The 27,043-nt window shown below is 45.5% G+C and overlaps 1 protein-coding gene across 18 annotated transcripts in view; it reads right to left on the bottom strand.

The window, feature by feature from the left end:
• Window positions 1–27,043, bottom strand: part of GRB10 (growth factor receptor bound protein 10) — a 203,281-nt gene continuing 176,238 nt past the window's right edge. For all 18 annotated transcript variants that reach the window (XM_073008846.1, XM_007981319.3, XM_007981315.3 and 15 more), the window contains 9 exons: window positions 26,187–26,324; window positions 24,762–24,872; window positions 22,763–22,861; window positions 16,210–16,287; window positions 15,178–15,294; window positions 14,233–14,299; window positions 13,922–14,009; window positions 5,308–5,401; window positions 1–3,035 (listed from right to left, as the gene is read on the bottom strand). In XM_073008846.1, coding sequence (XP_072864947.1) covers window positions 2,889–3,035; window positions 5,308–5,401; window positions 13,922–14,009; window positions 14,233–14,299; window positions 15,178–15,294; window positions 16,210–16,287; window positions 22,763–22,861; window positions 24,762–24,872; window positions 26,187–26,324 — 939 coding nt within the window. In that variant the 3' untranslated portion in view covers window positions 1–2,888. The remainder of the gene's footprint in view (window positions 3,036–5,307; window positions 5,402–13,921; window positions 14,010–14,232; window positions 14,300–15,177; window positions 15,295–16,209; window positions 16,288–22,762; window positions 22,862–24,761; window positions 24,873–26,186; window positions 26,325–27,043) is intronic.

Here is a 27,043-nt window from a genome sequence, read left to right as displayed (position 1 = left end):
GAAAATGAAGAACACTGTATTAATGTTTATTTCTAATTACAAGAAACAGAACATCAGTCCCTTATTTGTACAAAAATACCTGAAAGTTTACAATTAGGTTCACGAGCCAAAGAGCTATGTACAGAATGAAGCAAAGCACATGGAATAAAGGTTTTGTCTCTTCATTAATATCTTCTGCATTCCCTGAAAACGTTTATACACGCCAGGCCGATTTACAGTCGCTGCAGTTTGCACTGTGACATCACAAATCTACCGCCAGCTGGCCCGCCCCCGGAAAGGCGCAGAGATCGGTCATACTGTCAGGTATTAAGTGCAGAAAAGAGAAGACAAAACATCTAGGCTGAGGCACATGTTTCTTCAAGGTTTAGCAAACGAAAGAACGTTCTGGAACTCTAACACCTAGTGTAACAGAGCTTACCTATTAAACTCTAATAACCAAAGCATTTGGCGTTTTCCTTCTCAACTTCATCCCGGTTGCTACATGGAGTTTCATTTAGAAAAGAAAATCACAGGCAGAGATACAAAGTCAACAGGCTCCAAAACAACCCTGAGCTGTCCCCTTTACATTCATGTCAATTAAATACAAAAATAAAAGTCAAATGTCCTTCCGTCCCCGGTTTGCGGGACTTGTTCTCAGGTGGAATTCCCAGCCGCCCAGCACGAGGCTAGCGAGCTGGGGCCTTAGGAAGTCTGCTGCCGCACGGAGGCGGTTTACATTCTCCAACAATTCACTTCGGCAGGGAAAATACAAAAGACTACGTCAAACCAGCTACATACAAAACTGTGAATCAGAGTCAAGCGTTTGTTCTCCTTTTAAATAAACGCATATTTATAAATATGAAATACTGCAAATACAAGCTGTCTATTGGAGAGAGGCGTGAAAGAGAGAGATTATACACTGATGGGACTGGTCTACATACACAGAAAAAAGAAATCCTAGAATTGTTTTTCCTTGGAAAGTGTTTACCTCGAGCCAATGAAGAGAAAGGAATCGCGGTGTAACTGCAATGTCCGTCCCTACAGTGAAGCCTGCCGCCAGGTGTGAACACGAGAATTATCTCACTGTCAATAGTTCGAAAGACTGACTGGCTGCGAAAGGAAGAAAATGCAATTGAGCATTGATGGTTAAAAACATGTTTTGCTAAAAAATTCTTTATTTGTATACCTTTCATGGAAAACAGCTAGAGTGTGGTCTGTAAACTGAAATACAGTGTTACTGTATGGTACACTGACTTCCAGCTGATTGGCCTTACTGAAGCTCGTGACACTGCTCTAGGCTATGGGGGTTGACTGACGAGCAGAGAAATGCTGTTCCTTAGGGGGCACTTCAGTGGGAGCGGATTTGGGGCAATATCGTGGCTAGCACAGATTCAGAGAAGCCAGGCAGGTGTTGTCTTGAAAAAGGAAATCGTTCTGCTCACCACGGTAGTCTGTTGCTTGTCAAGGGAGTCCTTTCTGCTTTGCAGGGATCAAAGGTAAGGAAATGGCCACTCTCACACCTGATCACTAAGCTAAGGGGACATGGCAAAGGGGGCCACCCGAGGGGCGGAGGGGACCAAGTGACAACTCAAGCCACCGTCTGACTCATCTCCCGGAGCAGGGAGGAAGTGTTGTGTTGACAAAACTCTTCCATGTCCACAACCACTGTGAGATACTTTGCACCCTAAGCCAGCAGAGGAGCCTCTAGCTGCTCTGCGTTCACTGGCTTATGGGGGTTCTCAGCAGGACGGAGGGCTGCAAGCAAAGATCTTTAAATATCAGCCTGTGCCTGTGACCTCTGCAGCGTTTCCTTGTCTTTATCACCATGGAAACCCACGAGACACAGCACGAAGCCAACCAGGTGCCATTTTCTCTTTAGATCCTTTAATCCCCCGAGGGACATCAGCTGTGAAACGACTCACACCACTGCAGCAGCAGGGGTAAGGCAGTGATCGTTCTAGAACAGGCTGAAGGCTGTGGAAATGCAAGGCTGAAAGTACCCAGGTGGATTATGCAGCATCCACCGCTGGCCGATGACGGGTGCCAGGTGTGTCTCAAGGAGGCTGGCCCACGTCAATCTAGAGGCGAGGCCATTCAGCCTGCTGTTTGTGGAACACTGAATTTTCCAAAGGAATAAAGTCTCCTGCACTGTGCGGAACAAGACACGCTAATAACAAGAGGATCTGACATCTGAGCAGAGAGAAATGATTAACAGACTGTGGTTGCTTGACTGAGTCCACAAAACATGCCAAATGCCTACCACAGTGACACCTTTTATTTTAACAGAAAAGCTTTTCAAGTATACTGGGAAGGGCTGGGTTTGTCATTTGGGAGCTGAATCCACACCGTGGTAGTTGGCAGAGGGTGCGGAGGACCCTCTGGGAACATTTGGGGACCCATACTCAGTTTGAAGTCTGCCCGTTCGAAACTCTTTCTGTATTATATGAGTTGAAACGCCACATCCCCCTCCTACCATAGGCTGAATACAATATTGAAAACAAAGAAGGAGTGCAAAAAAGTGATCAATACAAAAAAAGTAAACATATCAGTTTTAATTGTCAAGATTATTCCAGGGCAAGAGTTCATTTCCAATCATTTCTCTCCGGTTCTTGCTCCTAAGCGGCCCAAGCCAAGATGATCATTCCAGTTTATTTTCAAATTTCCGCTGGATCTTCCAAGCCCTCCCCAATTTGGCCGACGCAGAGGGAGGCGACCCTGCTGGGTTCACAGCAGCAAATGATCGTTTAAGTCCAACAAACTAGTCAATCTTGATTGGCTGGCACTGAACGAACCCATCTCGCTTTGGGTCCCCAGGTGCAGAATCGATGTGTGTTCTTAACCAATGCACAGACCGCTTCTTCAGTCCAGTGTTCACTTCCTCCAGTCTTCAGCCGATAGGACATCTGCGGTCATAAGGCCACTCGGATGCAGTGGTGCTTGAGTTTGCAAGGCAGGACTCCTTTGTTCAGCTGGTAAAAGTCAACCAGCTGGATCAGGTCAGAGAATTTGGTGTTCCCGTCATCTAGGCTGAAGAACGTCTGCCCATCATCCTCGCACTGGAGAAACACAAGAACACTTGCCAGGTTAGAGGCTGCCACCTCAGGGAAGAGAACGGGGCCCACGGCCAGCAGCAGCGGCATCTGCCCGTGATTTGATTCCAGAGGGACACACAGGGCAAGGTAGGCTAGAAAACACCAGGGGTGGGAAGGACGGGGGAGCAGAGGGTGTGTGCTGGGGGCTGCCACATCCCTGAGCGAGGGACAGACTTTGGGTGGGCTGTGGAGACCACTGAGGACTGCTCCCTGACGTGGTCATGGAGAAGGGCTGGAAGTTTGCCCCCAGTTCACCCAGCTCATGAGAATTCTATTTACCAGTTAACCTGTAAGTACCCACTGCACACAGCATGCCCCATGAAGACTGCACAGACCTGGGTCCTCACTATATGACCTCAGCCAACTCCTGAGGCCCCAGGGGTTTATACTCTGCTCCATGATGAAGCAACTGTTGGGTGGCTGTGAGGGATTAACAAGCTCATGCAGGTAAATTCCCTTCCTAGGTCCCTGAATATTGGGCAGTTATTTTTATTAAAGCAGGGGAATGCCACAGTATCTCCCAGAGAGAACCATATTTCTTAACACCTATTTTAACTCAGTGAGTTTTTCAATTGCATGACTGCAGTACAGTGCAGAACAGTGTACTGTGCAGATCAGTGCGGCATGAGGAGGTCGCGTTGTTCACAGGGAACAGGTCAGCTTTAAGGCTTGGCTAATTAATGAGCTTGGAACCACTTCGTAACTCCAAAACCAATGCTAGAGCTAACAGCATATCCCACAGCCCATTTTCACACACAGAGGCTGCACACTTATTGCCCTAAGTCTCAAGTTGCTGTTCTTTTGTTACTTGTAGGATTTGGGCATTACATACTCCGCCTACCATGAAAGCTCCCTTCTTTCCTTTTTTTTTTTAATTTACTCATCCAGCCCAAAACGTCAATCACTTTTCATTTTATATTTTGAGCTAAAGGAATTATAACAACTGAGTGAATAATATAATGCAGTAGAAGAACAGAAAGGATCATCCATGAGGCACTTTCTCTAGGATAATAATTCCTGTATTTGCATACAAGGTTGGCTGGAAGCTGGGAAGGCTGGGCTCAATCCCAGATTCTGTTCCTCACCCCAGCGCGGTGCAGCGAAAGCCGCTTACAGCCATGAGCCTCATTTTCCTCACGAGTAAGGTGGGGATGTCAGCACACAGCAGGAAGCAAGTGGCCACAGAAAAGACAGTGTGTGGCACGCTGCCTTCCCCTGGCTCACAAAAGCTAAGCAAGACACCCTCCTCATCCTGTATGGTCCATGGCTGCAGGCCACTACATGATTCTTGAGATCATAACAAAGTCCTGGGGGTCAGATAAGCTTGAAGAACTCCAGGGTCCACTGTGTAAAACAGGTGAGTTTAGTTAATTAAAGCCTTCTCAGAGCTTTTTCTTTGCTGACATGCAGATTGAATCTCTAAGAGGAAACTATCCAGCCAGCCTCTTTCTGTAGAGTTTGGGTTCCACAGGATGTATTTCACAAACATTATCATTACCTGAAGAATTTATCAATTCGTCAAGTAAACAGCTGCTATTAATTTTGTGTATTGTATTCTCAACTAAACTGAATTCTTGCAGGCGCTATCTAGCACTGTGATCATGAACTAGAATTGAACTGTGACATACTGAAGCAAGAGGTAAACTACATTAGGCAAATCAAACATAAAGTGCTTTGTCAAAAAAAGTAGTGTTGATTAGGGTAATCTGTAATGATGTTTTTGGAATTGTTCAAAGGTCTTTAGATCCAAGGACCATGTGGAAGGAGAAACATAATTGCTCTTTGGGACACCACTTACGCTTCTTGGATAGTCCTGGTGCACACCAGGACAAATCACAAGACTCCTCAGACTCCAGCAGCCAACAAGCAAACCTGCTGCACAGCTCCTGCCTTCCAGACCTATGTGCTCACAGCTACTGGGCCCTCAGCTAATTCTCCTCCACCTCCCCTTCCTGTGACCTTGACGCTCCCCGTCAGTACCCTTTCAGCTGCAACTAAGAGCTCACAGACTCAAGGGGGGCCTCAGCACCCTATCGCCACTTTCAGGATTGTTTCTAGGGAAATGGTTTTCTAATTTCAAAAGACAAACCTGTAAAGAAATTCTTGAAAGTTTCTCACCTGTGGGCTTGAAACTGTGATACTTATCGGTCTTGTCAGTTTATAACTTGAAAATTGCATGAAGAATGAAACCAGAAAACAAAACCACAAGGACTGGTCTGAGAATATCAATACTTACAGGTAAGATCTGGAAATTTTTAATTTTCTGGTGATGACACAGTGTGAGTACAAATGCCTTTGGATTACTCTGGCTGTCACGGAGGAGAAAAAGCCTGGGGAATGGAAAATAGTTGATTGCTAAAATATTTTAAAATCTGGCACTAATCACACACAGACATACTCTCTCTCTCTCTCTCACACACACACACACACACACACACACACACACACACAGGCTTGGAGCCACAATGCTTCAGTGCTTTGGCATCTGAGTGGCCTCTAGTGGCAACAGCACCCCAGGCAAGCACCAAGATGGTAATTCTGAATTGTCATTCTCCAATGGAAAAAACCTAGGTTCCTTGGGGATATGCCTGACTACAGGATTAGGACAGGGAAACTACAGGATGAAGTAGGAATACTTTGTGCCTGCATGTCAAAAAGTGCTCAAAGAATAATGAGGACATGTCAAAAAGACACGGGAGGCAGGATGACTAAATCTGGGCATCAAAATGAATTTTAACCCATAAAATCGGAATCCATGAGTCTGTAGTGTTATTTATAGATAAATGAGCAAATAAATTAATAGGGGAGAAGGCAAAGCTCTTTCTTTGAGGAGAAAGTCAGTCAATAAATAAAGACACAATGCATTCGAAAACAACCCTTTGGCAATTACCGTAGTAACAATCAATGAAGGAGAAGATCTTCAACAAATGCTGAAACCAGCAAATGAAAGGTGGATGAGAAACAAGAGTATTTTCATAGCATCAAAGTACTGTACTGTTAATACTTATTTACTACAAAGGGGAAAATAATAGCTTTACAGTAGAGAAATCTGGCCTACAGCATCTTCTTCATCAAGTGTCTAAATTACCACCACGAGCAATGAGACAAATTGACCTTGAGGGCCTCTGGAGAGGATGTACTGAAGATGACACATCATCACTTTTCTGGGGTGTTCCTGCTAAAAATGCATAGCCTGAATCTCACCATGAGTGAGGAGCCTAGGCTGAGCCCAGGCTCACTCTACAAGAACTGGCTTCTACTCGCAACGCAGGTCAAGGTTATGAATACGTGCTGGGAGAGAAGATTTGGATGAAGATGTTCTTTTGCTATAAAGGAGGCAATTAGGAAGAAGGGTATGGATTAGGCAATGAACTGCATCAATGTTAACTTCCTGGTTTTTATAACGGTATTGTGGTTATAGAAGTTCTTGTTCTTAGAAATTTTACACTGAAATAATTCAGATTAAAGGGACGTCATGCCACAACTTACTCCTAAATGGTTTAGAAGAAAAAAAAAATAACTAAGAAGAATCAGGCAAATGTGCTATAATCTTAATAAAGGTATCTGGGCGAAGTGTGTACAGGTCATCCTATTATTATTGCAACCTTTCTACAACCTTAAATTTTTTTTAAAAAATCTTAGAATAGCACAAAAAAGGCATAAAATCATTGCTCTTACATGAAGAAATCTGGAGTTAGCTGAAAAGATAGTTATACATCAGAAAGAGAAGAAGGATCCAATGAAAGCTACAAAGAAGGGCCTGAGAAGGAACTCTCTTTAAATATATCCAAAACCAAACTAGAATCATCAGCAAAATCACCAATTCTAGACTGTAATGTGAAGATGGAAAGCAGTTAAATAAGACTGGAAAATTCCCATGCTGAAAGGATAAAAGAAATGTATTTTACTACAGGACTTCTCAGAACTTTAAAAATGTGAATATTCATGGTAACTGTCTAGCAGTTTTCCAATCTTACCTAAGTAGAAACCTTCCCCCACCCTTTCTAAAATAGCACTTTGCAGGCCTTGTGTTCTTCAGGATATACTTTGGGAAACACCGATCAGAATGGGATTCCACGGTTTGGCTTGGTCAGGCCAGATGGGATGGCGGGAGGAATCTCAGACCCTATTGGGGAATATGTGGCACCGCCAGAGAGAGGACACGGAGATTCAGTTCCTCTCCCGAGTGCTGGTGGTGCACGCTGGGCAGCTGTGCCCACCTGAAAGACCTGTTTTCTTCAGTCAGAGTCGTATCATTCCAAACAAAACATCGTTATTCTGAAACCCAGAAGTTTGCTGAGCTCCAGCTCTAACCAGAGGAAAACGTGGGGCATCTCTTTCTCTGCTGTTAACTATCTGCTGTCTTCTGCAGATGGGAAGCTACAGATGGTGAACAGCAGCATGGCCCAGGCCTGTTCACCCCTGAGAGGGACGTGCACCCCTGAGAGGGGCAGGCTCACTCTGGGAAGTCCCAAGGCTGCTGAAAGGCTTGGGCTTTACAGGGAATGTCTGAAGGTTGTCTAGCTGAGATGACTGCTATGGGGGGAGAACGGCATGGCTTAGGCACCAGCAGGAATCCTGGATTCCTGGATAGTCACTTATTAGCTTCATGATCTTGGGCAACTTGCCTTCTCAGCCTCAATTTCTTCATCTGCAGAAGGGGAACAACACCTCTTTTCTTTTCTTTTTATTTTTTTGAGACAGAGTTTCGCTCTTGTCGCCCAGGCTGGAGTGCAATGGTGCAATCTCAGCTCACTGCAACCTCCGCCTCCCGGGTTCAAGCAATTCTCCCCTCTCAGCCTCCCGAGTAGCTGGGATTACAGGCGCCTGCCACCATACCCAGCTAATTTTTATATTTTTAGTAGAGATGGGGTTTCATGGTATTAGCCAGGCTGGGTCTCCAACTCCTAACCTCAGGTGATCCGCCCACCTCGGCCTCCCAAAGTGCTGGAATTACAGGCATGAGCCACCGCGCCTAGCCAGGATAACTCTTCTCTTGCAGGACCACTGAGAAGACCATGGCTGATGTACATACCGCATTGTGCACGATCGCACGCAATACAAGGTAGCTTGAAATAACTCATTGCAATCAGCCAACTGCCACAATCCAGTGATTTCTAAGGGGATGGCAGTTATAGGAAAGACGCCCAGTGAGATGCTAAGCACGCTAAGTGACTACTAACCAGGCTGAGAAGTTGTAAACATGGCCTAGAATGGAGTGACAAGAACCAGGTAAGTTCTTGTCTTTATTAAGAGTGGATGCTAGGGATGGTGCACTCACCAGTCCACCATAAACGAATGAAGAGCCCCTTGTGACAGGACCCGACAGTGATCAGAGTAACAATCTAGACCATGTTTACAAGCAAGACACCACGCAAAGTGTTTCAAGCACGTATTAACTCATTTATCTTCAAGGTGATGCTGTTACCTTCATTTCACAATGATAAGGGAAGTGGCACACAGAGAAGCTAAGCAACTTCCCCAAGGTCACACAGCCAGTCATGGAGGAGTTCCTGGTTCAGCAGGAAGAGCAGATGAAAAGTCAAAATATCCCTCTTACAAGGGTGCTATATGAGTCCTGGGGATAACACCTCTTTTTCTGCGGTTGGGAGAAGAGAAATCTTCAAATAATTCGAATTTTGCTGAAGAGGGTTCCCTCCAACATGTGGAGGGGCATGAAGTACAGACAGAGAGGCTGCACAGACAGATGACACAGGGGTTGATGCCTGGCTTGGCAGGAAGGCCAGTAGGGCTGGACCATGAGTGTGGGTTTGGCAGGGGGAGCATCCACAGGCCCTGGGGGGATAAGCATGGTGCTGTGGGTGGGGTGGGACTGTTTAGCAGAGAGGACTACAGACCTAGATTTGCCCTTAAAAAGATCCTTCTCCCGCAGTTCTGGGATGGGTATGGGTGGCAAGACAGGAAGGAAGCAGGCCGCAAATTCAGTGCAGGGTTGGTAAAGCATGAGCGTGCGCATGCACGCACACACTCAGCTTCATGGGTCGGGGTGGGGGTGGGAGAGGAGCTGCCTGGATCCTGGGATTTCAGGAATACCTTACAGGCTTATTTAAGGCTTGGATGTCTCTTTCTAACTGCATATACCATTTGAGAATAAAGCTATGGAAAATGCTGTTTTTATATTATCTGTCCAGAATCTTGCCCTGTTTTTCAAGGTGCTTTTCTTTTCTTTGTTGTTTGACTCTTTAAATTGGCTTGCCTTCATCATCTCTGCAGGGATCAGTAAAGATTAGAAATGGATTATTTACCTTGTCATACAAATACACCTCCTCCCTACACCCAAGAATTACGAGGAAGACGAGCTGTCCCTGTGTTAACGCCTGAACCGATCCCATTATCTACATTTCTGTGTGTGGCTAGTGCTCCAGCAGCCTAAGGCGGGAGCTGGAAATGACAGCCTTAGAGACAAGGAAGGCTCCAGGGAGGACCGAGAGGAACGCCTGCTGATGAATAAGGCGGGTGGCACCAGCAGGCTGCTTTGGGGAACAGAAGGTAACAGAGGTGATGCTTCTATCTCTTTACAAGTCTGGAAAGACGGAAGCCTCGCCAACTGGTTTTTTGATCCAAGAAAATCTGAAAGACAAACACGGCTGGGGGAAGCAAAACGCTGACACACAATGCAGCTGGCCCAGCAGGGCTGACCTGCAATCCACCCCACCCCAAGGCAGCCCTTCCAATCCAAAGTGGACACAGTGGCCTTATCCCAGAATCACTCAGGAAGCTTCTTCGAACACATGACTGCCACACCCGCCCCACTGAGGTTCAGAAACATCTGTGCCTCAGGGTGATGGGCATCCTCACTGCCCTGGCCTTGGGGACGACACTTAGTAGCCATGGCACCAAATAAAGCCTCCTGTGGAAATGCCATTTCTCCAGCAGAGTGACACTACCCCCAAGTGAGCCCATGCTGCCTCCCACAGACAGCAAGGGTAACAGAGGTATCCCTAGACCCACAGACAGCAAGGGTAACAGAGAACATCCCTAGAACATTCTGGGTCCACTGTTGATGTGGTTCAGGGGTATAAGAAGGTATACACTGTATTAGAAGCCCCAGAACACACAGACACCTCTAACTCAAAAATGTCACAGAAAGAGAAATTTCAACATTAGGCTTTTCTCTCCTTAGGCATGCCAGAAACTTTAGAGAAGAAACATACTTTTTTATAGTTAGAGGAGGAGTCGCTTCTAATGCTTTGAGAGACTGCTCTGTGCTAAAGCTGATATCTCAAGTAAGGAGTTTTGGAGTAACTGTAAAGCCGCATGGGAAACAAAATAAAATCAGACCCATTCTTTACCCAGCAGTGAGGATAAATAAATCCAAGTGCATCTGGGATCGAAACAAAACCAAACCAAAACCAAAAATGAACAAACAAGGACAAAAGAAAGAAAGGGAGAGAGAGCAGGAAGGAAGGAAAGAGGGGTGGAGGGAAGGAAGGAGAGAGGGGGGAAAAGAATCCAAGTACAAGAAGACATAAAGTACCCCTTTATGCTTCAGGAGTGGGAAAAACAAAAGTGTCTGCAACTTCATTGATTAGAAAAATGGACAAAAAATGTAAAGAGGGCAGAACTGCCAAAGACAAAGAAGTCCTTCCATACATGAAATGAGGGTCGGCCTCCTTCATGAGAGACACGGCTTACAGCGTGACTCTCAGATGGAAGAGGTAAGCCTGCTGAGGGACTCTGGTGACATTTCACCATATTACACAGGCCCTGCCCTTCCACCCCACAGCCTCAGGACTCATAGCAAAGATACACAGCAAAATTACGAAACAATGCAGCACTGTGTCTCATAACATTTGCCTGGAAACATGGTGAACATCCCTCAGTAGGGGACATTTTAAAAAACGATGTTCCATATACATAAAAGAAAACCCAAGACCGTAAAAGAAATGTGGGCCATCGCCATGAGCTGCTGTGGAGCGATCCTTGGGACGCAGAGACTGCGGGAACTGTGCAGCGCGGTACTTGCAGCCCTGCTACCTTTGCTTAACGGGAGGCAGAAAACAAAATCGTTTCGCTGGTATTTGTACAACGAAATGACAGATGGATAAACAAACACTAATAAAAGCTGTTTATCTGTTGTAGGGGTTGGGAAGCAAAGCTGAGTGCACAGGGCATGTGCCTTATTTCATAGATCTGACTTTGGATCCATGAAAATGTTTTATGCAATTTACAAAGCAGCATTCAACCAAAAAGAAAATAAATCAGATCCGCTTGCAAACACTAAAGAGAAATTGAAACAAACAAACCTGATTTACCCAGCAGTTTGGTGGCAGAACCATAGAGCAGAATTACTTCAAGTGACTGTGGGCAAGGTATTTTAAGGTAACCTGCCTGGATTAATCCTTAAGGATTAAAAGGACTGCAAAGAAATCGCAAGTCTTACTGAATTAATATCAGCATTAATATTTTCAAGATATTACATGTATGTATTTTATATTATGTATTGATAAAGTAATAAGTAATTAAGTTAATGCCATTAACAGAGATCATCAGAGGAAAAAAAAAAAACAAAATCAAAGAAGTAAAAAATCCTGTAATCTCAAATTTGAATTAGCAATATCAACGTGAATCCAAAATTTATTTTTGTTTTAAAAAAGCCCATGTCCTAGATCTGTTTACTACAAAGATCTAAAGATTGTAGTCTTCAAATACCATTTTCCATTAGTAAGAACGAGGGTCCCTGTGAGAAACGCATCATTTGAGTTCAATAAATCTTGTCACCCCAAAATCAAATACCATTAATGCTAGCTCAAAGGAACTCAGGAAGCAATCTGAAGAAGCCATTGGCCAATGAGGGGCAAAGTGAGCATCAAGAAGAGGAGGTTTTGACTGAAATAAATCAAACACAAAAATCTAAGTTCATAGTGACAGTTTAAACAAAACCCAAACAAACTAACAACAAAAACACCCCTTGTTTGCCTCTAGTGGAAAGTGGGACAACACAAACTCATTATTCTAAAAACTGACAAGTAAAGGGGAAATCCAGGCATTTACCTACTTTTTCCAGGAAATATGTGATGCAAGAAAGAACTTCAGCTCATATAGGAAGGAATTAGAAAATGATGATTTTGGAACCCCTATGAAATACTGAACCACGGCAAGTTCACCAAGGGCTGCTAAAACCATGTGGTGGACGGGGATGGCAGCCTCGGTGGGGAGGCTCCAGCTGGCTGCACTTGAACCTCTGCTCATCCAACACCATTAAACAGCAGCCAGGCTTCAGGCCTCCTCCACTCCAGGCAGCAGAGCACCCAGAGGACACCAGGCAGGAGAAATGCATCTGATCACACCATGACCACCACTCCCCAGGAATCAGGGAAACAGAGGAACTTATTAAAATAAACCACAAACATGCTATTAGCAAATGACCCACTTCTTTAACAAACAAAAGATGTTTAAAAAAACAGAAGAAAAACAGAGTGGTGAGAAAGACCATTCTATATCCAAGGAGACAGAGGTGAAATGGTATAGCATCCAAATGCCATTTGTGGGTCCTGCCTTAAATAACCTCAATTCAATTTAAAGGAGTTTTTTTGGTGACAACTGGGGAAATCTGAACATGGATTAGCTTTTAGATGATAGTAAGAAATTCTTATTTATTTTGTTAAGTGTAATAATATTGCAGTGTTATCAAAACAAAAGGATCTTTATTTTTTTAGAGACAGGTACTGAGATGTATTTGCTGGCAAAAATTTAGGATTCTGAAATTCCCTTTGAAATAGAAGAGGAGGAGGAAGAGGAGGAGAAAAAAGGAAAAAGAGAGCTGAAGAGGAGGAGGAGGAGAAAATGTGTGAAAGGTAAGTAAGTTAGCAGGTTGAAGCTGCGTGATGGGTAAGTGGGGTTTCGTTATACACTTATGTAAATGTGAAAATTTCCATAATAAAACTTTTTGTAACACGAAGGACACACGAATCACTCTTTGAGTTTAGCAGCTTCTAGGAACCTGTATTTTGAGCATTCAGACCCTATATGGGACAGCTCCCACGTGGATGCAACTACTTCCTCAGGGCAGATGATCAGCCTGTGTCTCTTTCTGGAGGACTCTGCTGGCTCCGCAGGGTTGGCCTTCTGTGGTAACGGCATCCCACGTCCCTGTCCCTATATCCAGACTGTGACTAGCTCCTTCCCAGGGTCATTCAAGTGTGGTCTTGGGATTTGCTTTGGTCAATGGGATGGTGGCAAATGTGATGCTAAGAGAATCTTGAGAAGTCTTGTCCACTTCTCAAGTGGGGCCTAACCTTTCTTGCGATGCCTGGGAGCCTCAAGTAACCTGCTGGAGACACATGCCCAGTCACTCATCGCCATGGCAACAGCCCACAGCAACAACCAGACACGAGTGAACTTATCCTGGACTGTCCAGCCCCAGCCAAGCTGGCCCAGGTGAGAAAGGCCACTCAACCAACAACGATCATACGTAATTGATTTTTGTTGTTTTAAGCCACTAAGGTTTGGGGCTATTTGTTCTCAGCAAAACCAACCTCATATAGTACATAATCAAAAAGTGTAGGCAAAAGCATTTTTTTTTCCCATTTGCCCACTATCTTATGAAGATAAAACAGTTTGTGTTGTCCACCTCTTCAGATTTCATCCAGAGGTGAAGGATAATTACAGATACAGTCTGGGCAGACACGGATTAGATCCCTTTCTGCCCCTTACTAGCTGGCCAAGCTCTGTGTACCACTTATACCTCTGAACCTACCTTTTCTTCTCTTTAAAATGAGGACAAAACTGCTGCCTGCCCAGCAAGGATGTCTGAGGAATTAAACAGAACAGATTCCCAGCACAATCAAACCTCAGCAGACCAGCTCTTATCAGTGGTGGTTCCTTACCCGTCCACGAGCCCTTGCTGTTTAATGATCCTGTGGGATTCCTCCCTGGAGATCCTCCCGTGAAACCAGTGCTGTGTCCTGTGAATCACTATGAGGGGGAGAGAGGAGGAGGGCAGGATGGTGGCGCCTCTGCAGAATGGCTTCCTTGACAGCACAACCAACTCTGATCAACGCAGAGCCCCCGACTCCCCCAGCTACAGCTTATGTGGTGCACTCTGGGCACAGGCAAATTTGTAAGGCTCAGGGGGAGTGAAGGGGGTGTTGTTTGATTTTCTTTATGTACAAAAACATCAGGCAATGTGCCTGTTTACCTGTACTTAGGGTAGAAGGGTGGAGGGGACTTTGGCTACCTAGGATGTTCATCCGTGTGCTTCGCTTCTGCAAAAGAAATTGCACATTAGCACCGAGGACAGCAGACAGACACACCAAGTCATGGCAGGGCACTGGGTCGGGTGCTTGACTGGGCTCACAAGGGCCCTTGCCCCATCTGAAGCCCCCACTGACCCCTGAGAACAAAGAGCTCAGGGTTCCCAGTTGTTAAGAACACCCTGAGATATCTCTAGTAGCCCCAGTACCGAAGTAGAGATGCTTATTTCTCACACTGAAGACATACGATGAAAACGCCATGAACATCCTGATAAATCTCAGGAGAAACACACGAGCCTTTCTATTAAACTCACGCAGTTCTCAAAGCACTGGGCGCTGGACTTCCTGTGCTTGGGACTCCCTGAGGCTGAAGTACAGAAAATGCCAGAGTACAGGCTCCTGTTTTGCACAAGGCCTTTAAGTCTCAGGAGCTTGGAAGCTGAGTGATAGTCTTCCTACCTGGAGATTAAGAACCTAAGCCTTGGGGGTGAGGGAGTAGCCCAAGGCCTCCAGGCTGTTAGTAGCAGACCCTGATGTGAACACCTGCTGGCCCCACTCAGGCCTGGGCTCTGTGCACTCCACAGACAGCCACTGCCAGTTCATCAGAACAGTTCTGCATGGGGGCCAGGGTGGGCAGAGAGTTCTGTTCCTCTCCTGTCCCTTCCATGAAAGCCCAGGGACAGGGCGCAGTGGGGAAAGGCTGGGTGCTGGGAATGTGGAAGGACCCTAGAAGGGCCAACTGCTTCCTGCAGCTGAGAACTCAGAGGACCCCCACCCAACATGTCACCCCTCTTGCCAACCCGCATAGAGCCGTTCTCTGGCAGAAGACCACGTGGTGGGGCTGCCACCTTGAAGGAGCCCCTCCAGGCTGGCCAGGGCCGGGGCCTTACCCTCCAGGCGTGGCCCTCCTCCAGGGCTGCGCTCTGGGCCTCCGCCGGATTCTCTATCACGCGTCCTGTTTGCCCAGAAAAATCCATTGCCACGAGGGAGTTCTCGGAGACACTGCGCTGAAAAGGGAAGGTCACGGTTCTTAAAATGTAGGGAAATAAGGCAGAGTGGAGTCTTGGCGTGAAACTATCAAGATGTTCAGGAAAGGGGAGCAGGGAATGCCCGCTTTCTACCCAAGTTTCAGGTGGGAAATTCACTGGGTTAGTCTGAAAATTCAGTGGCCCCTTCGGTTCTTCTTAAGAATGAAACACATTCTAGTCCTCCCTGAGTATTAAAAAGGCTGCTGGTGAGGCCCCCAGCACCCGCAGCATTTGGACCATGTGGTCCTTCACAGGCTCCTGACCTGCACTCCAACACATCAAAGAAATCGATAGCCAGTGTGAGCCTAGGCCTCCCCAGTGAGTCATTCCCTCTGGGACGTGCGTTCGGGAAAACTCATGGACTCTTTCTGTGGCACCATTTGGCATCTCAAAGGGGCAGACACTGAAGGACCCTCAGGACTATATTTTGAGAAGATGAAGTGCTTCTGCCCCTTTGAGAACAGAGTGTCCAGAGCACAAGAGGAATGATGATAATCTCTAAATTCTCACCAGGGAATGAATGCAGCGTAATAGTCAACAGCTCCCATGGGTCCCAAGGCTTAAGGAACAAAGGCGAAAGGCAAGAAAGGCAGTGCCCCACAAGGCCAAAAGTTGTTGCTGCCATTTTTGAGCATTTAAAGAAAGCCACCTACTTACACAACCCTGAGGGGAGATGCAGGGACGGGAGAAGAATGGCAGAGGAATTCACTCCCTGCCGTTACGCTGTTGAGACTACAAAACCGACGTCATCGTGGGACATACTGGCTTCGCTGAAATGCGCACACACTCTCCGGAGGTTCTCTTGCCCACCCCGTGTGAAATGAGGCGTCCTTAACACGTGTGATGCAGAAGCTGAAAAGGCACTAGACTTCTGAAGGTTCTGGCTTTACTTACCACTGGCGTTGAGAATGGGGATAGCAAGGCCTTCCTCTGCTGAGGGATTCGGTAGTTCTGGTAAAGGAGCATTCCATACTGGAGGGGAGAAGCCACAGTGAGTGACCGGCCCGGGAACCCCGAGGGCTGGCATGTGACAAACGCCACAGTAGGAAAGGGCAATGTTGAGTGCAGAACAGGGAGTGATGCCCTGTACCAGCCTCCAGGAGCCTGAGTGCCGCTGACCCTGATCAATGCAGGGATTAGGGGCAATGACGCCCCTTGAAATAAAAAATCCGAGTATAGCTTTTGACTTCCCCAAAACTTACCTACTGGTAGCCTACTGTTGACCAGAAGCCTTGCTGACAACATAAACAGTTAATTAACATATATTTTGTATGTTATATGTGTTCTATACTGTATTTTTTATAAGGAAGCTAGAGAAAAAATGTTATTAAGAAAATAATACGAGAAAATACAATTATGGGATTGAACTGCATTTACTGATCCTGTAAGTTTACACTGTTGACATAATGAATTATCTGTGTGATGTAGAGGGCAACCGTTCAAACTCTATCAAGCAATTTAAGTTTTTCTTGTAATGTCATGACTTTTCTCTGTTCTTGGGAGCACTTCCAGTTTCACTAGTGACATTTCATACGGGTCCCATGGTGTTCCTTTAAGTTCCTGTATTGCACTACACACAACGAAAAATACTCCAGAAACATGAGCCCAGTTTTTACTACAACACGCAATTTATTGGCGAGGGGACCTGCTCATGGGGAGATAATTAGCAACACAAGGTGGGTTTTTAAAAGGGTATTTGCAACATCTGAGTTCACTGTAGCAACAGGAGGTGGCTACAAAATTATCAGTAATTTTATGCAGTTCTGAGGTTATCTGCATCTTTGTTTGTTCACATCTCTTGACTACAAATGGTGCCATATACAGTCGGTGTTTGTGTGCATTCAGTTTTGATAAACTTTAACTTTTTATAATAGATTTCTATATTTAAAAAAGTCTCTAAGTGGAACTGCACAGTTCAAATCATTCAACTTCACATTCAATATGGTGCACGCCTCAGTGCTGCTGCTACTGTTGCCCCTCAGGAGGGAAGAGCTGACTGGTTTGGAATAAGCAGGACAGTGACAAACATCATAATAATAACATCAAGAGCAAGTAATCTTATTGAGTGCCACTATGGGTTAGGTATGTGTCTAAGTGCTTTATGTTGTTATTTCATTTAATCCTCTCCATTTTATGAGCTGTATACTATAATTATCCCCATGTTACACAGCACATAACTGAAGCACAGAGGAATGAGGCAAGCTGCCCGCAGTCACGACTTTGAACGTACATGGCCTGTTCCAGACCCAGTGCCCTCCCTAGCCGAGGCTTGCCACCTAATTGGCTCAGCAGTCTGTGCTTTCTGATCCTGGCAATTAGGACTCGGGGCCCTGCGAAGTCTCATACACATCCAGCATCCCAGCCTACACACCCGAATCACACATTCCAATCACGTGGAGAAGAGTCAGAAACAGGAAGCGAAGTCATCAAGTGGGACACCTCTTCTTTTATGGGATCTAAGCTTAGTTCTGGCTCTAGGTCTCATGGCACATACTCATTTCTAAGATAAAAATATCTAGAACATGATGCAAAGGCCTAACAGAGGAACAACTGCACTCCAGCGAGAGAAGAGTGAGAACAGGTCAGGAGAAATACTGGATGAGATAATGCCAAGAACTTTCCAAAGTTGACCAAAAGATGTCAAGCTACAGATGCAGGGTGTAGGATAAATAAGCCCACTCCAAGCATATCGTGGAAAGATAGCTGAGAAACAGACACAAAGAAAATGTCAAAAACAACCAGAGGAAAACATGCATTATTTTCACAGAAGCAATGGGAAGACAGACAGCTAATGTTTTTACATAAATTATAAGATTCAGAAGACAATGCAGTGGGAAGATGCAGAAGAGAATAACCGCTAACCTTGCATCCTATAACCAGTGAAATGTTCCTTCAAGAATGAAAGTGAAACAAAAACTGAGAAAATTTCTTAGGCCCACATGAAAAGAACTGCTAAGTTGAGGTCTCCTAGTCCCAGAGGGAAGAATGCGAATTCAGGAAAGATTAAAGTGCAAAGATGTAAGTGATTAAAATTAAAATTGAGTATATAAAACAGTAACAACATTATGTCTTAAGAGGTTTTATATATACGACAAGAATCCTTCAAAAAGGACAATGGAGCAAATGGAACGAAAGGTCCTCATGCCTGCCTGAAAGCAGTCAGAAACGTACTACATTATAAAAGATTTTCATAAGTTCAAGGTGCATGTTAGGCTGGGTGCGGTGGCTCACACCCGTAATCCCAGTACTTTGGGAGGTCAAGGCGGGCAGATTGCCAGGAGTTTGTGACCAGCCTAGGCAACATGACAAAACCCTGTCTCTATAAAAAATACAAAAATTAGCCAGGCACGGTAGTGCATGCCTGTAGTCCCAGCTATTCAGGAGGCTGAGGTGGGAGGATGGTTTGAGCCCGGGAGGTTGAGGTTACAGTGACATGAGCTCATGCCACTGTACTCCAGCCTGGGGGGCAGGGTGAGATCCTGACACACACACACAAAAAGTGTGATATCTAGGGTAACCACGAGAAAATAGTAAATGTACGTATAAGTATTGGGTTAATAGAGGGAAAAACATAAATATACTTGATAAATCTAAAAAATTAAGAGAAAAGGAATACAGGAGAGGTGGGACAACCAGGAAAAGACTGCAAATGGCAGGTTCAAATACAAATATGATGATCACGCTAAATAATACAATGATGATTATTAATACAATTATTAATAATTGTATTATAATAAATATAAGAGATATTCCTTAAACATAAGGACCCAGAAAGGTAGAAAAAAGACAGTCCAAGAAAAACTATGTAATGAAGCAAAGCTGAGGTAAAAAGCGTTAAATAAATTAATATGAACCAGATTAGACTCTGGGGCAAGGAGCACTGCTAGAGATAATAAAGCTTATTTCATGTCTTAGAATTGACATACCAGGAAGATACAAATATTCTCAATTTTGGGCACCTAATTAACATACACATTTTATTTTATTCACGTTTGCATGCATATATCTACATCTATGGGTGTGTGTAGACAGAAAAGATTAAATGGTAATAAATAATTGTTGCAAAGTTTTAATGCTGTGTTCATTGCCTTTTCAACGTCAGGTCATGTAAAACCAAAGCAACCAGTACTAGGGACTCTTGCGCGGATGAGGCAAGACCTCCCTCTTGGGGATGAATTTCTACAGCAGATTAAGAGACTTCTAGAAGACAGAGGAAGGAGGAAAGATGGTAATAAATAACTGTTGCAAAGTTTTAATGCTATTTGCATAGCTCCTATAGCATTCAAGAAATTACCTAACAAACAACGTAACAGGAAGGAGTGAGACAAAAGATTATCTGCTGGCACTATCTACTAAGAGCATCTTTCTGAAAAGCTAAGTGTAGCTAGGCCAGTTTTCTCCTATGTAGACCCGAGCTATAAGATTTATTTATTTTTTTCAAGAAAGTGTATCTGTGTGGGTAAAGATGTAAGAAGGTCCTAGGTTAATTCAAAATAACAACCCAGCTCTGCCTTTCCACGGTTGATATGAAGATGCTATTTGTAGTAAACGGCAAAAGGGCCCTGTCAGCTTCAGCCCTCAGACCCTCTTATCCTCTAAAAGGGGATCCGGTGCCCTGTGTCCTCTTCTGGAGCAAGGCAGAGCACACACACGGGATGCCTTGTTTTAGAACGATTGTCAACATGGAGACCCTGGAGTCATAAAGAGTTGCCTCTCCACTGTCCCTAACTCTATCCAGGTATCATTTCTGTATAGTGGGTAATGAATCAGTGAAGACTGAAATGGCATTTCGATTGCATTACAATCCTATGGCTGTTTGAGGCAGAAACATGTCACTTGCACTCCACTTGAGACTGGCCCCGAGGCCGTCACTGCTACCTTCCTGTTAGGTCTGGCTCCCCAGCCTCCTATAAGAATAGTACTAAGATGTATCCTTAATGTCTCTAGAATCTATATCACTGGATACAAAGGGCTTCCCTGCAAAGTGGCAGGGACAAAAGGAATGCACTCAGAACTGACTGCAGCTTCCAGGCGGCTCTAGGGAGGGCAGCAAAGCATGGTAGTGAGGAAAGGGGTTCTGGGGCCAGAATGTCAGGGTTCTGGCCTGGCTCTGCCACATCGCAGCAGTCACAGCTTGGGCCTCAGTTTTGTCATCCACATAATGATGATGATAATATGCATGTCACTGAGCTGTCACAAACAGTAAAGTGATAAACAATGCCTGGCCCATAGCAAATGCTCAAAAAAATCTTAATATTATGTAACACATCATTAACACCGACAACAATAAAGTCAGTTCGTTTTGCATTAGTCACTCTGCCCACATCCTTTCCTGTGGCTCGTTATGTTAGTGCAACAAAGGAGAGACGCCCAAGAAACAGTGGTTAAGAAGCTACTACCTGGATTTATTATGTATTACCCAAAGTAATAGAATTCATAGCTTCTTGGAGTATACTACCACTTTCCTTTTTCATTTCCTTTTTTTTTTTTTGCCTTTTTCAAAACAGATTATTCATTTGCAGATTAAAATTTCAACTATATACAGACACCTTTAAAAGACCACCCATAGCTGCTGCCCCCTGTCTGCACAGCTGCCTCTCCCATCTCCTCTCCCTACTAAGCAACCTCTTTCTTCTCTCCTGCAGCCTCACAGAATGTTCACGAGCATACCATCAAATACAAATATTCTAATTTTTCCTGTTCCCTTCACACAAATGTAGCATTTTCTCTATATACTGTTCTGTATTTTGCTTTTTAATTGTTAGTAATTTTTCCACAACAGGACACAAAGAGCAATCTCATTCCTTCTGGAGGTCCATGCAGAAGACTGCCCTCGATGGACATTATGTCACCTGTGTGACCAGTTCCCACTGGTGACCCTTACACACTGAAAACTGGCCTCTAACAGGAGTGGTCTATGATCTATGATGTATTAACATGGACATTTCCTCTTCCATTATGAATTCATAAAATTCTGATTTTCATAATTCTTTTTGTTATCAGTGGAAACATAAAATAAGGTTCTGGGAGAGAGATACAGGAAGCCAATCTGTGGAACTTTTGGTCTGGGCCCCAGCCTCCTATAAAATGGCACTAGGATGTATCCTTAATGTCTCTGGAATCTGTGGATTACTGGGTGCAAAGTGCTACCTGCCAGATGGCCACAACAACAGGTCTACATTCAGAATTGGATCTGCAGCACCTCCAGGAAAGTTTTGAGCTATGCTTCCTTCAGCTCCTCCATCTCCTTAATTGACTCCACCTTGAGTCTCTGGACCAGATAAAAGGCCACTACAGTTCAATGAAGGCTGGGAGTTTTTGTAAAGAAATCCCTAGACTATTGTATCCATCAGCTCCAAACGAACATCTCCTATGGAGACCCCTGGACTTTAGCCAAGCTCATCTGGGCCAGCTAACTTGCAACTCACAAGGACTCTGTAGACTTAATTCCAGACATGTGGGATATGGTATGTGTGCACAGGAACACTGTGGGAAATCCAAAGTGATTACAATAAACAGTCGTATGAAATCACTCTGGCAATTAGCATGAAATTGCTGTCAAGGGCATTACTCCATATGCAGTTCCACGTGATACATTTCCTTTAGAACTTACAGTCAGGAGGCACCGTCTCCGCTGAGGAGCTACAGTGAGCTGTGTAATTCATCATGTTTACTTCATGGTCCTGGCTTTTTGGGAACCTGAGAGTTGGTTCAGTCATGAAAATAATGAACACTTCATGTACTATTTCCTTTCTCCCTGGTCCTGATTTTTCGAATCCTATTCTTCTAATCTAGTGGTCTCAACCAGGGGCAATTCCCCACCCTCTGGCTCCAGGACACATTTGGCAACATTTAGAGACATTTTTGGTTGTCTCAACTGGCCAGGCCTGAGACTGGCATCTAGCAGGCAGAGACCAGGTATGCCACACAGCTAAGTGGCCTGCAATGCTTGGATGTCCCCCAGACCTCCAACAAAGAATTATTCCACCCAAAACGTCAGTAAGTACTGAGTCTGGAAAACCTAGCTCTAACCTGTTTAATATTAGGCCCTCTGTTAAAAGCTCCTGAGATCTTGTTTATAAAGATGCTTAACTACATTTGATAAATAAAATATTGTGACGAAACAGCAGAAAAGTTACGAGCATTTTCCTGCCAGAACACACAAAGTATTGTGCCTATCATGGACTGGGCCCAGGTTGTGTACCACTTAGCTGAATACTAAGCCATCCTTTGGGGACTTCAGAGGAGACAGAAAAACAAACTAGCACAAGACAATGTAATGTGGTTAGCACAACAGGACAAAGAGGAAGAGGCCTCTCACTCTGTCGTGGGACTGGATTCTATGGGAGGAGAACCTGCCTTCTGACTTTGTCTATTCTGGCAGGTCCAGAGGTCAATTTTTCACGAAGAGACGTGCGCTCAACACAAACTGCAAGATGTCACATACCTTCAGGAGTCTGAACGCTGTCATCCAGCATGTCCTGGTTTGCTCATCCTCTGCACAGAGCAACCTCAGCTCTTTAGCTTCATTCCTGACTTTGTTTGGCTACAGGAGGTAAAAGAAAGTTCTGTTAGTGTTACACAGGGAGTCAGAAACAGCTTCTGTCAAGGCAGGGCTGCATCTGACACAAACCAGAGACAACCAGCTGGAGATCCCCCTAGCAAGGAGCACAGCAGATGCACACACACCTGTGTGTTAAGCGTTCATTCATCCACCTTCCTGACAAGCCTTTATTAAGTGCCTATCATGGACTGGCCCCAGGTTGTGTACTACTTAGTGGAATACTAAGCCATCCTTCGGGAACTTCAGAGAAGACAGAAAAATAAACTAGCACAAGACAACGTAACGTGGTTAGCACAACAGGACAAAGAGGAAGAGGCCTCTCACTCTGTCGAGGGACTGGATTCTATGGGAGGAGAACCTGCCTTCTGACTTACAGAAGGAGAGATCTTAAAGTTGCCCCCAGGCCACTGAGAGGAGGGGCAGCTGCAGAGCATAGCCAAGAGGGGAAACCCCTGAGGAGCTCAGGGATTCTGACGTCTGAGCAGCCCAAAGATCAGACCCCAAGTAGAAGGTCCAGAGAGGGAGACTGATGTTGGCTCCGGAGAAGGAGACAGAAGGGGAAGAAGACACCCCGAGGCAGGTGCAGGCACCATGGGGAGAAGACAGGTGCCCCTCCAGAGGCAGGGCCCTTTGGTGAGGGAGGAGAATTGTTGCAGGGATAAACTGACCTGCATCTCCACAGGAACCCCCTGACCTCAACTCAAGAAACAATGCTGGACACGGCCCCAGCTCTCCCTCTCAAGAATCTAGAGGGGTTGAGGGACAGGTGTGACTACCCTGTGCTCGGCTGGTGCTATGAGAGAAGCAAGCAGAGACTGCGTTTGCAGACATGTAAGCATGGCTGGTGCGGACTCGTGGGAAGGGAGAGTGCCCGCTGCTGCTCACACCTCCAGCCCCGCCTGAGGCTGCCTTGGGCCTCTAGCTGGTGTGAATTAGACGCCTATTACTTACAACGGCAAGAGTATTCCCTGAGCAAGGTATGAAGTGATATTTTGGAAAGAAGTTTTCTCCTAAGGAGGGGCTCCCCATGTTCTGTGTTCTCGGGATGCGGCTTGGGCTATGGCTCGTAAGTCAGCCTATGGTGCAAACTCCAAGCACAACTATTCACTGGCTACTGGATGTGGGCAATGTGGCCAACTTCCTATCCCACAAGGGGCTATGAAGATTAAATAAGATAATGGATGTAAAACTGTTAGTGGAACATCTCATGCACAGTAAGCATTCAGTAAATATCATCTACCATTATGATTATTAATACCATCACAACCTCATCAGGGGAAGAGGAGTGGGCTCTGCCCACAGGTGTGTGCACATGTGTATGTCTATGTACATGTGTGGATAATGGATGTGTATGCACACAGGTGTATATACATATATGTATGCACGTGTGGTATGTGCATGTAGATGTGTGTGCACGCGTGTGTGTGTGCATGCAGAGGGTGGGCCGCATTGTGTCCATTCCTATCTGACTGTCCCCACGGCCAGAGGCCCACACAGAAGCCATCAGCTCACTCAGTACCATGCAGGCAACCCAGGTGACAGGCTGGAGGTCCTCTCCCTTGCCTTGCCTCCCCTTCCAGCTACTAGTACTGGGCTACAGCCACAGCCCACCCTTCGAAGCCAAGAGCCACCCTCCCTAAAACACTGAGTCCACTGGCCACACTGTCTATCCCTGTTTGCTTGTCCTTGAGCTTCTGAGCTACTCAAGGACTGACAGCAGCAAGTGTACAATAGATGTTTTTACAGGAATGGAGAAATCCAGTGTGAAACTATGTTTCTGTTGAAGACAACAGAAGCAACAATCAAGTGCTGGGCAAGAGAAGAAATCAGTTTCTAGTGGGCTGCTGAGCATGCGCGCTGTCTGTGGACAGCTTGGGGGTACCTTTATGCAGAGCCCGTGGTCTGTAGGGGCGCTGTACTGCTTCCTGCCGGCGATCAGGGAGAAGATGTTGCTGTCCTCCAGGTCGGCCAGCAGCTGCAGGTGTCTGGGTTCCTGTGACAACAACGGCCAGGTTAAAGTCTCAAGCCCAGCAAAGGGCAAATGTGTTCACCTCCGGTAGACAGAGGGCAGTCTCTGCACACTTATAAGCACTTTCCTCAATGACACTTTACATGTTACATATGATTATTACATGAGGTGTAATAAGTGCTAAACTAAAACCAAATTCACCCAGTCTCACCCAAAACACCCACTTCCCCAATTCTCAGACACACAAGACTGTTGGAAGGTATTTGATACTTCTGCCAAATCAAAGCCCCATGACCAGATATTCAAGATAAAAAGCAGAAGAAAATCTATAACCCAAAGGTCAGAGTTAAGAGCACAGGGCCTATCTGCCTTTGGTTTGCTGTGCATCCAGAGTCCAGCCGTACCCTGGGTTTTCCCACTGGTAGCTTGTCCCACCCTTCTCCTCCTCAACTCTCCAGCCCAGCTCTGTTTCCTGCTCTAGGAAATAATCTCCCGACCTCAGCACACACGAGGATGCTGAGTGGGCCACACAGCACAGCTGGGAGGTCAGGACACTACTATGCCCTGTGTCAGACCAAAGCCCCTCTCTGCAGATGACCCCCTTTCTCTCTGGCCCATGTGTCGGCAGCTGCTGACTTCCCAGAGTTGGCCTGATGCTCAACACCTGTGCCAGGGTCCCGCCAGCTCCCTTTCCCCTTTGCTGGCCAGAGTAAAAGAGACCGTAGCCCTCAGATGGTAAGTGCTCAGACACGTTGAATGGACATGGTTCCTGCCACAGGGTGTATGTGGACAGCACGAGAAGAGAGCAGGCAAGAGTGTATATGGGAGCGAAGGAGCCTCCGGCCTAAGCCCTCAGTGCTACCAGCTGTCTTTTGAGGGCCTGTAGCTGTTTTCCATCTCCCACCTTCTTCTCACTGCGGATACATGCAAACCTGCAATTTATTTCATAAAACATCTGATACATAAAGTTACACTGGCATTAGGGTGGCAATAACCTATCAAACATCTTTATAGCTAGCTTAAATCCCAACTTATGAGAACTAGGCCAGTCTTTGAAGTGATGGGGCAGCGAGGGGGGTCTGCTACCAACCCACAGTGGGGGTGGGGCTGGGCAGGTGCGGTTCTTAGGTATGTATTATTTATTACCTAGTTTCTGAGGGACCAGGAAACCTGTGACTCCAAGTTTAGCTGTTGTACAATTAGCTTATTAAGAAGTTGTCCTGAGCTTGGAGAAGTCTGAGGTGCATTTAAAAATGAAGCCCAGGTTCACTCTGAGGACTCCCGGAGGCAGTGACGGGGGCAGAATCAGGGCTGGTGGTGGCAGGTTTTAAAGCTCACCTTTGAAGTTCCCTTGGTGGAGCAATAAAGGCCAGATCTCCTCAAACACACATACAGCTTTTTCCATGATTTCTTTCCCAGTTCTTTCACATGCAAAAACCCTTGAATTTCAGGACAGCTACTGGAGTTCAGAAAATTCTGTTGAAGAACAAATTTTAAAAATTACATAATGCTAATCTAAAATAATTAAAGCAGACATGTTATTAGCATAACTGACATTTTCTGAATTATTAAAAGACTCCTTTTTTTGATCAAACTGGGAGTCTTCTCCTTTCCAAAGTCTTAAAATCCCATCTCAATTGGTGCTGCATAGAACATAATTCATATTTAAACACATGCAAGCAAATGGACCTTTCTAACACTGGTGATAACACGAGTCACCAATTTCCCTGTAAGAGAGTGCACTGAAGGATCCAGTCTGATATCAGACTGAGGGCAAGAGCAAGTGCCACGACTGAGTGATTGGGGCTCTGGGGACTGAGAGTGAGCCTGTAGTGGCCACTTTTACCCAGGCACCCCTCCAGTCAAGGATCACATAAAAGGTGTCATTTGTCTGCAAGTGATGAACCCAGGTGCAGGACATCCTGGTGATGTCCCCCTGTTCCACTTAACTTTTCCCACAGGCAGCCTTAAGAATAAAGCCTTTATCAAACAAAACAAAACAAAACAAAACAAAACAAAACAAAACAAGAAACTACGCTTTTCATCAAAGGGAAGACAGGCCGAGGGCCAGGTCACGGAGCGAAGTTGGGGAGGTGACGTTGGCAGGTCCTGCTACTAGACTGGGAGGGGACAAAGCTCTTTTCCCCCAGGTGGGAAAGGCACATCGGACAGAGTCCTAGTGCACCTGGGTCAGT

The sequence above is a fragment of the Chlorocebus sabaeus genome, chromosome 21 (genome assembly GCF_047675955.1).
Source record: "Chlorocebus sabaeus isolate Y175 chromosome 21, mChlSab1.0.hap1, whole genome shotgun sequence".
In the NCBI taxonomy this organism is placed as follows: Eukaryota; Metazoa; Chordata; class Mammalia; order Primates; family Cercopithecidae; genus Chlorocebus; species Chlorocebus sabaeus.
The sequence above is the reverse complement of the archived record's forward strand: the minus strand, read 5'-3'. Positions and strand labels throughout refer to the sequence as shown.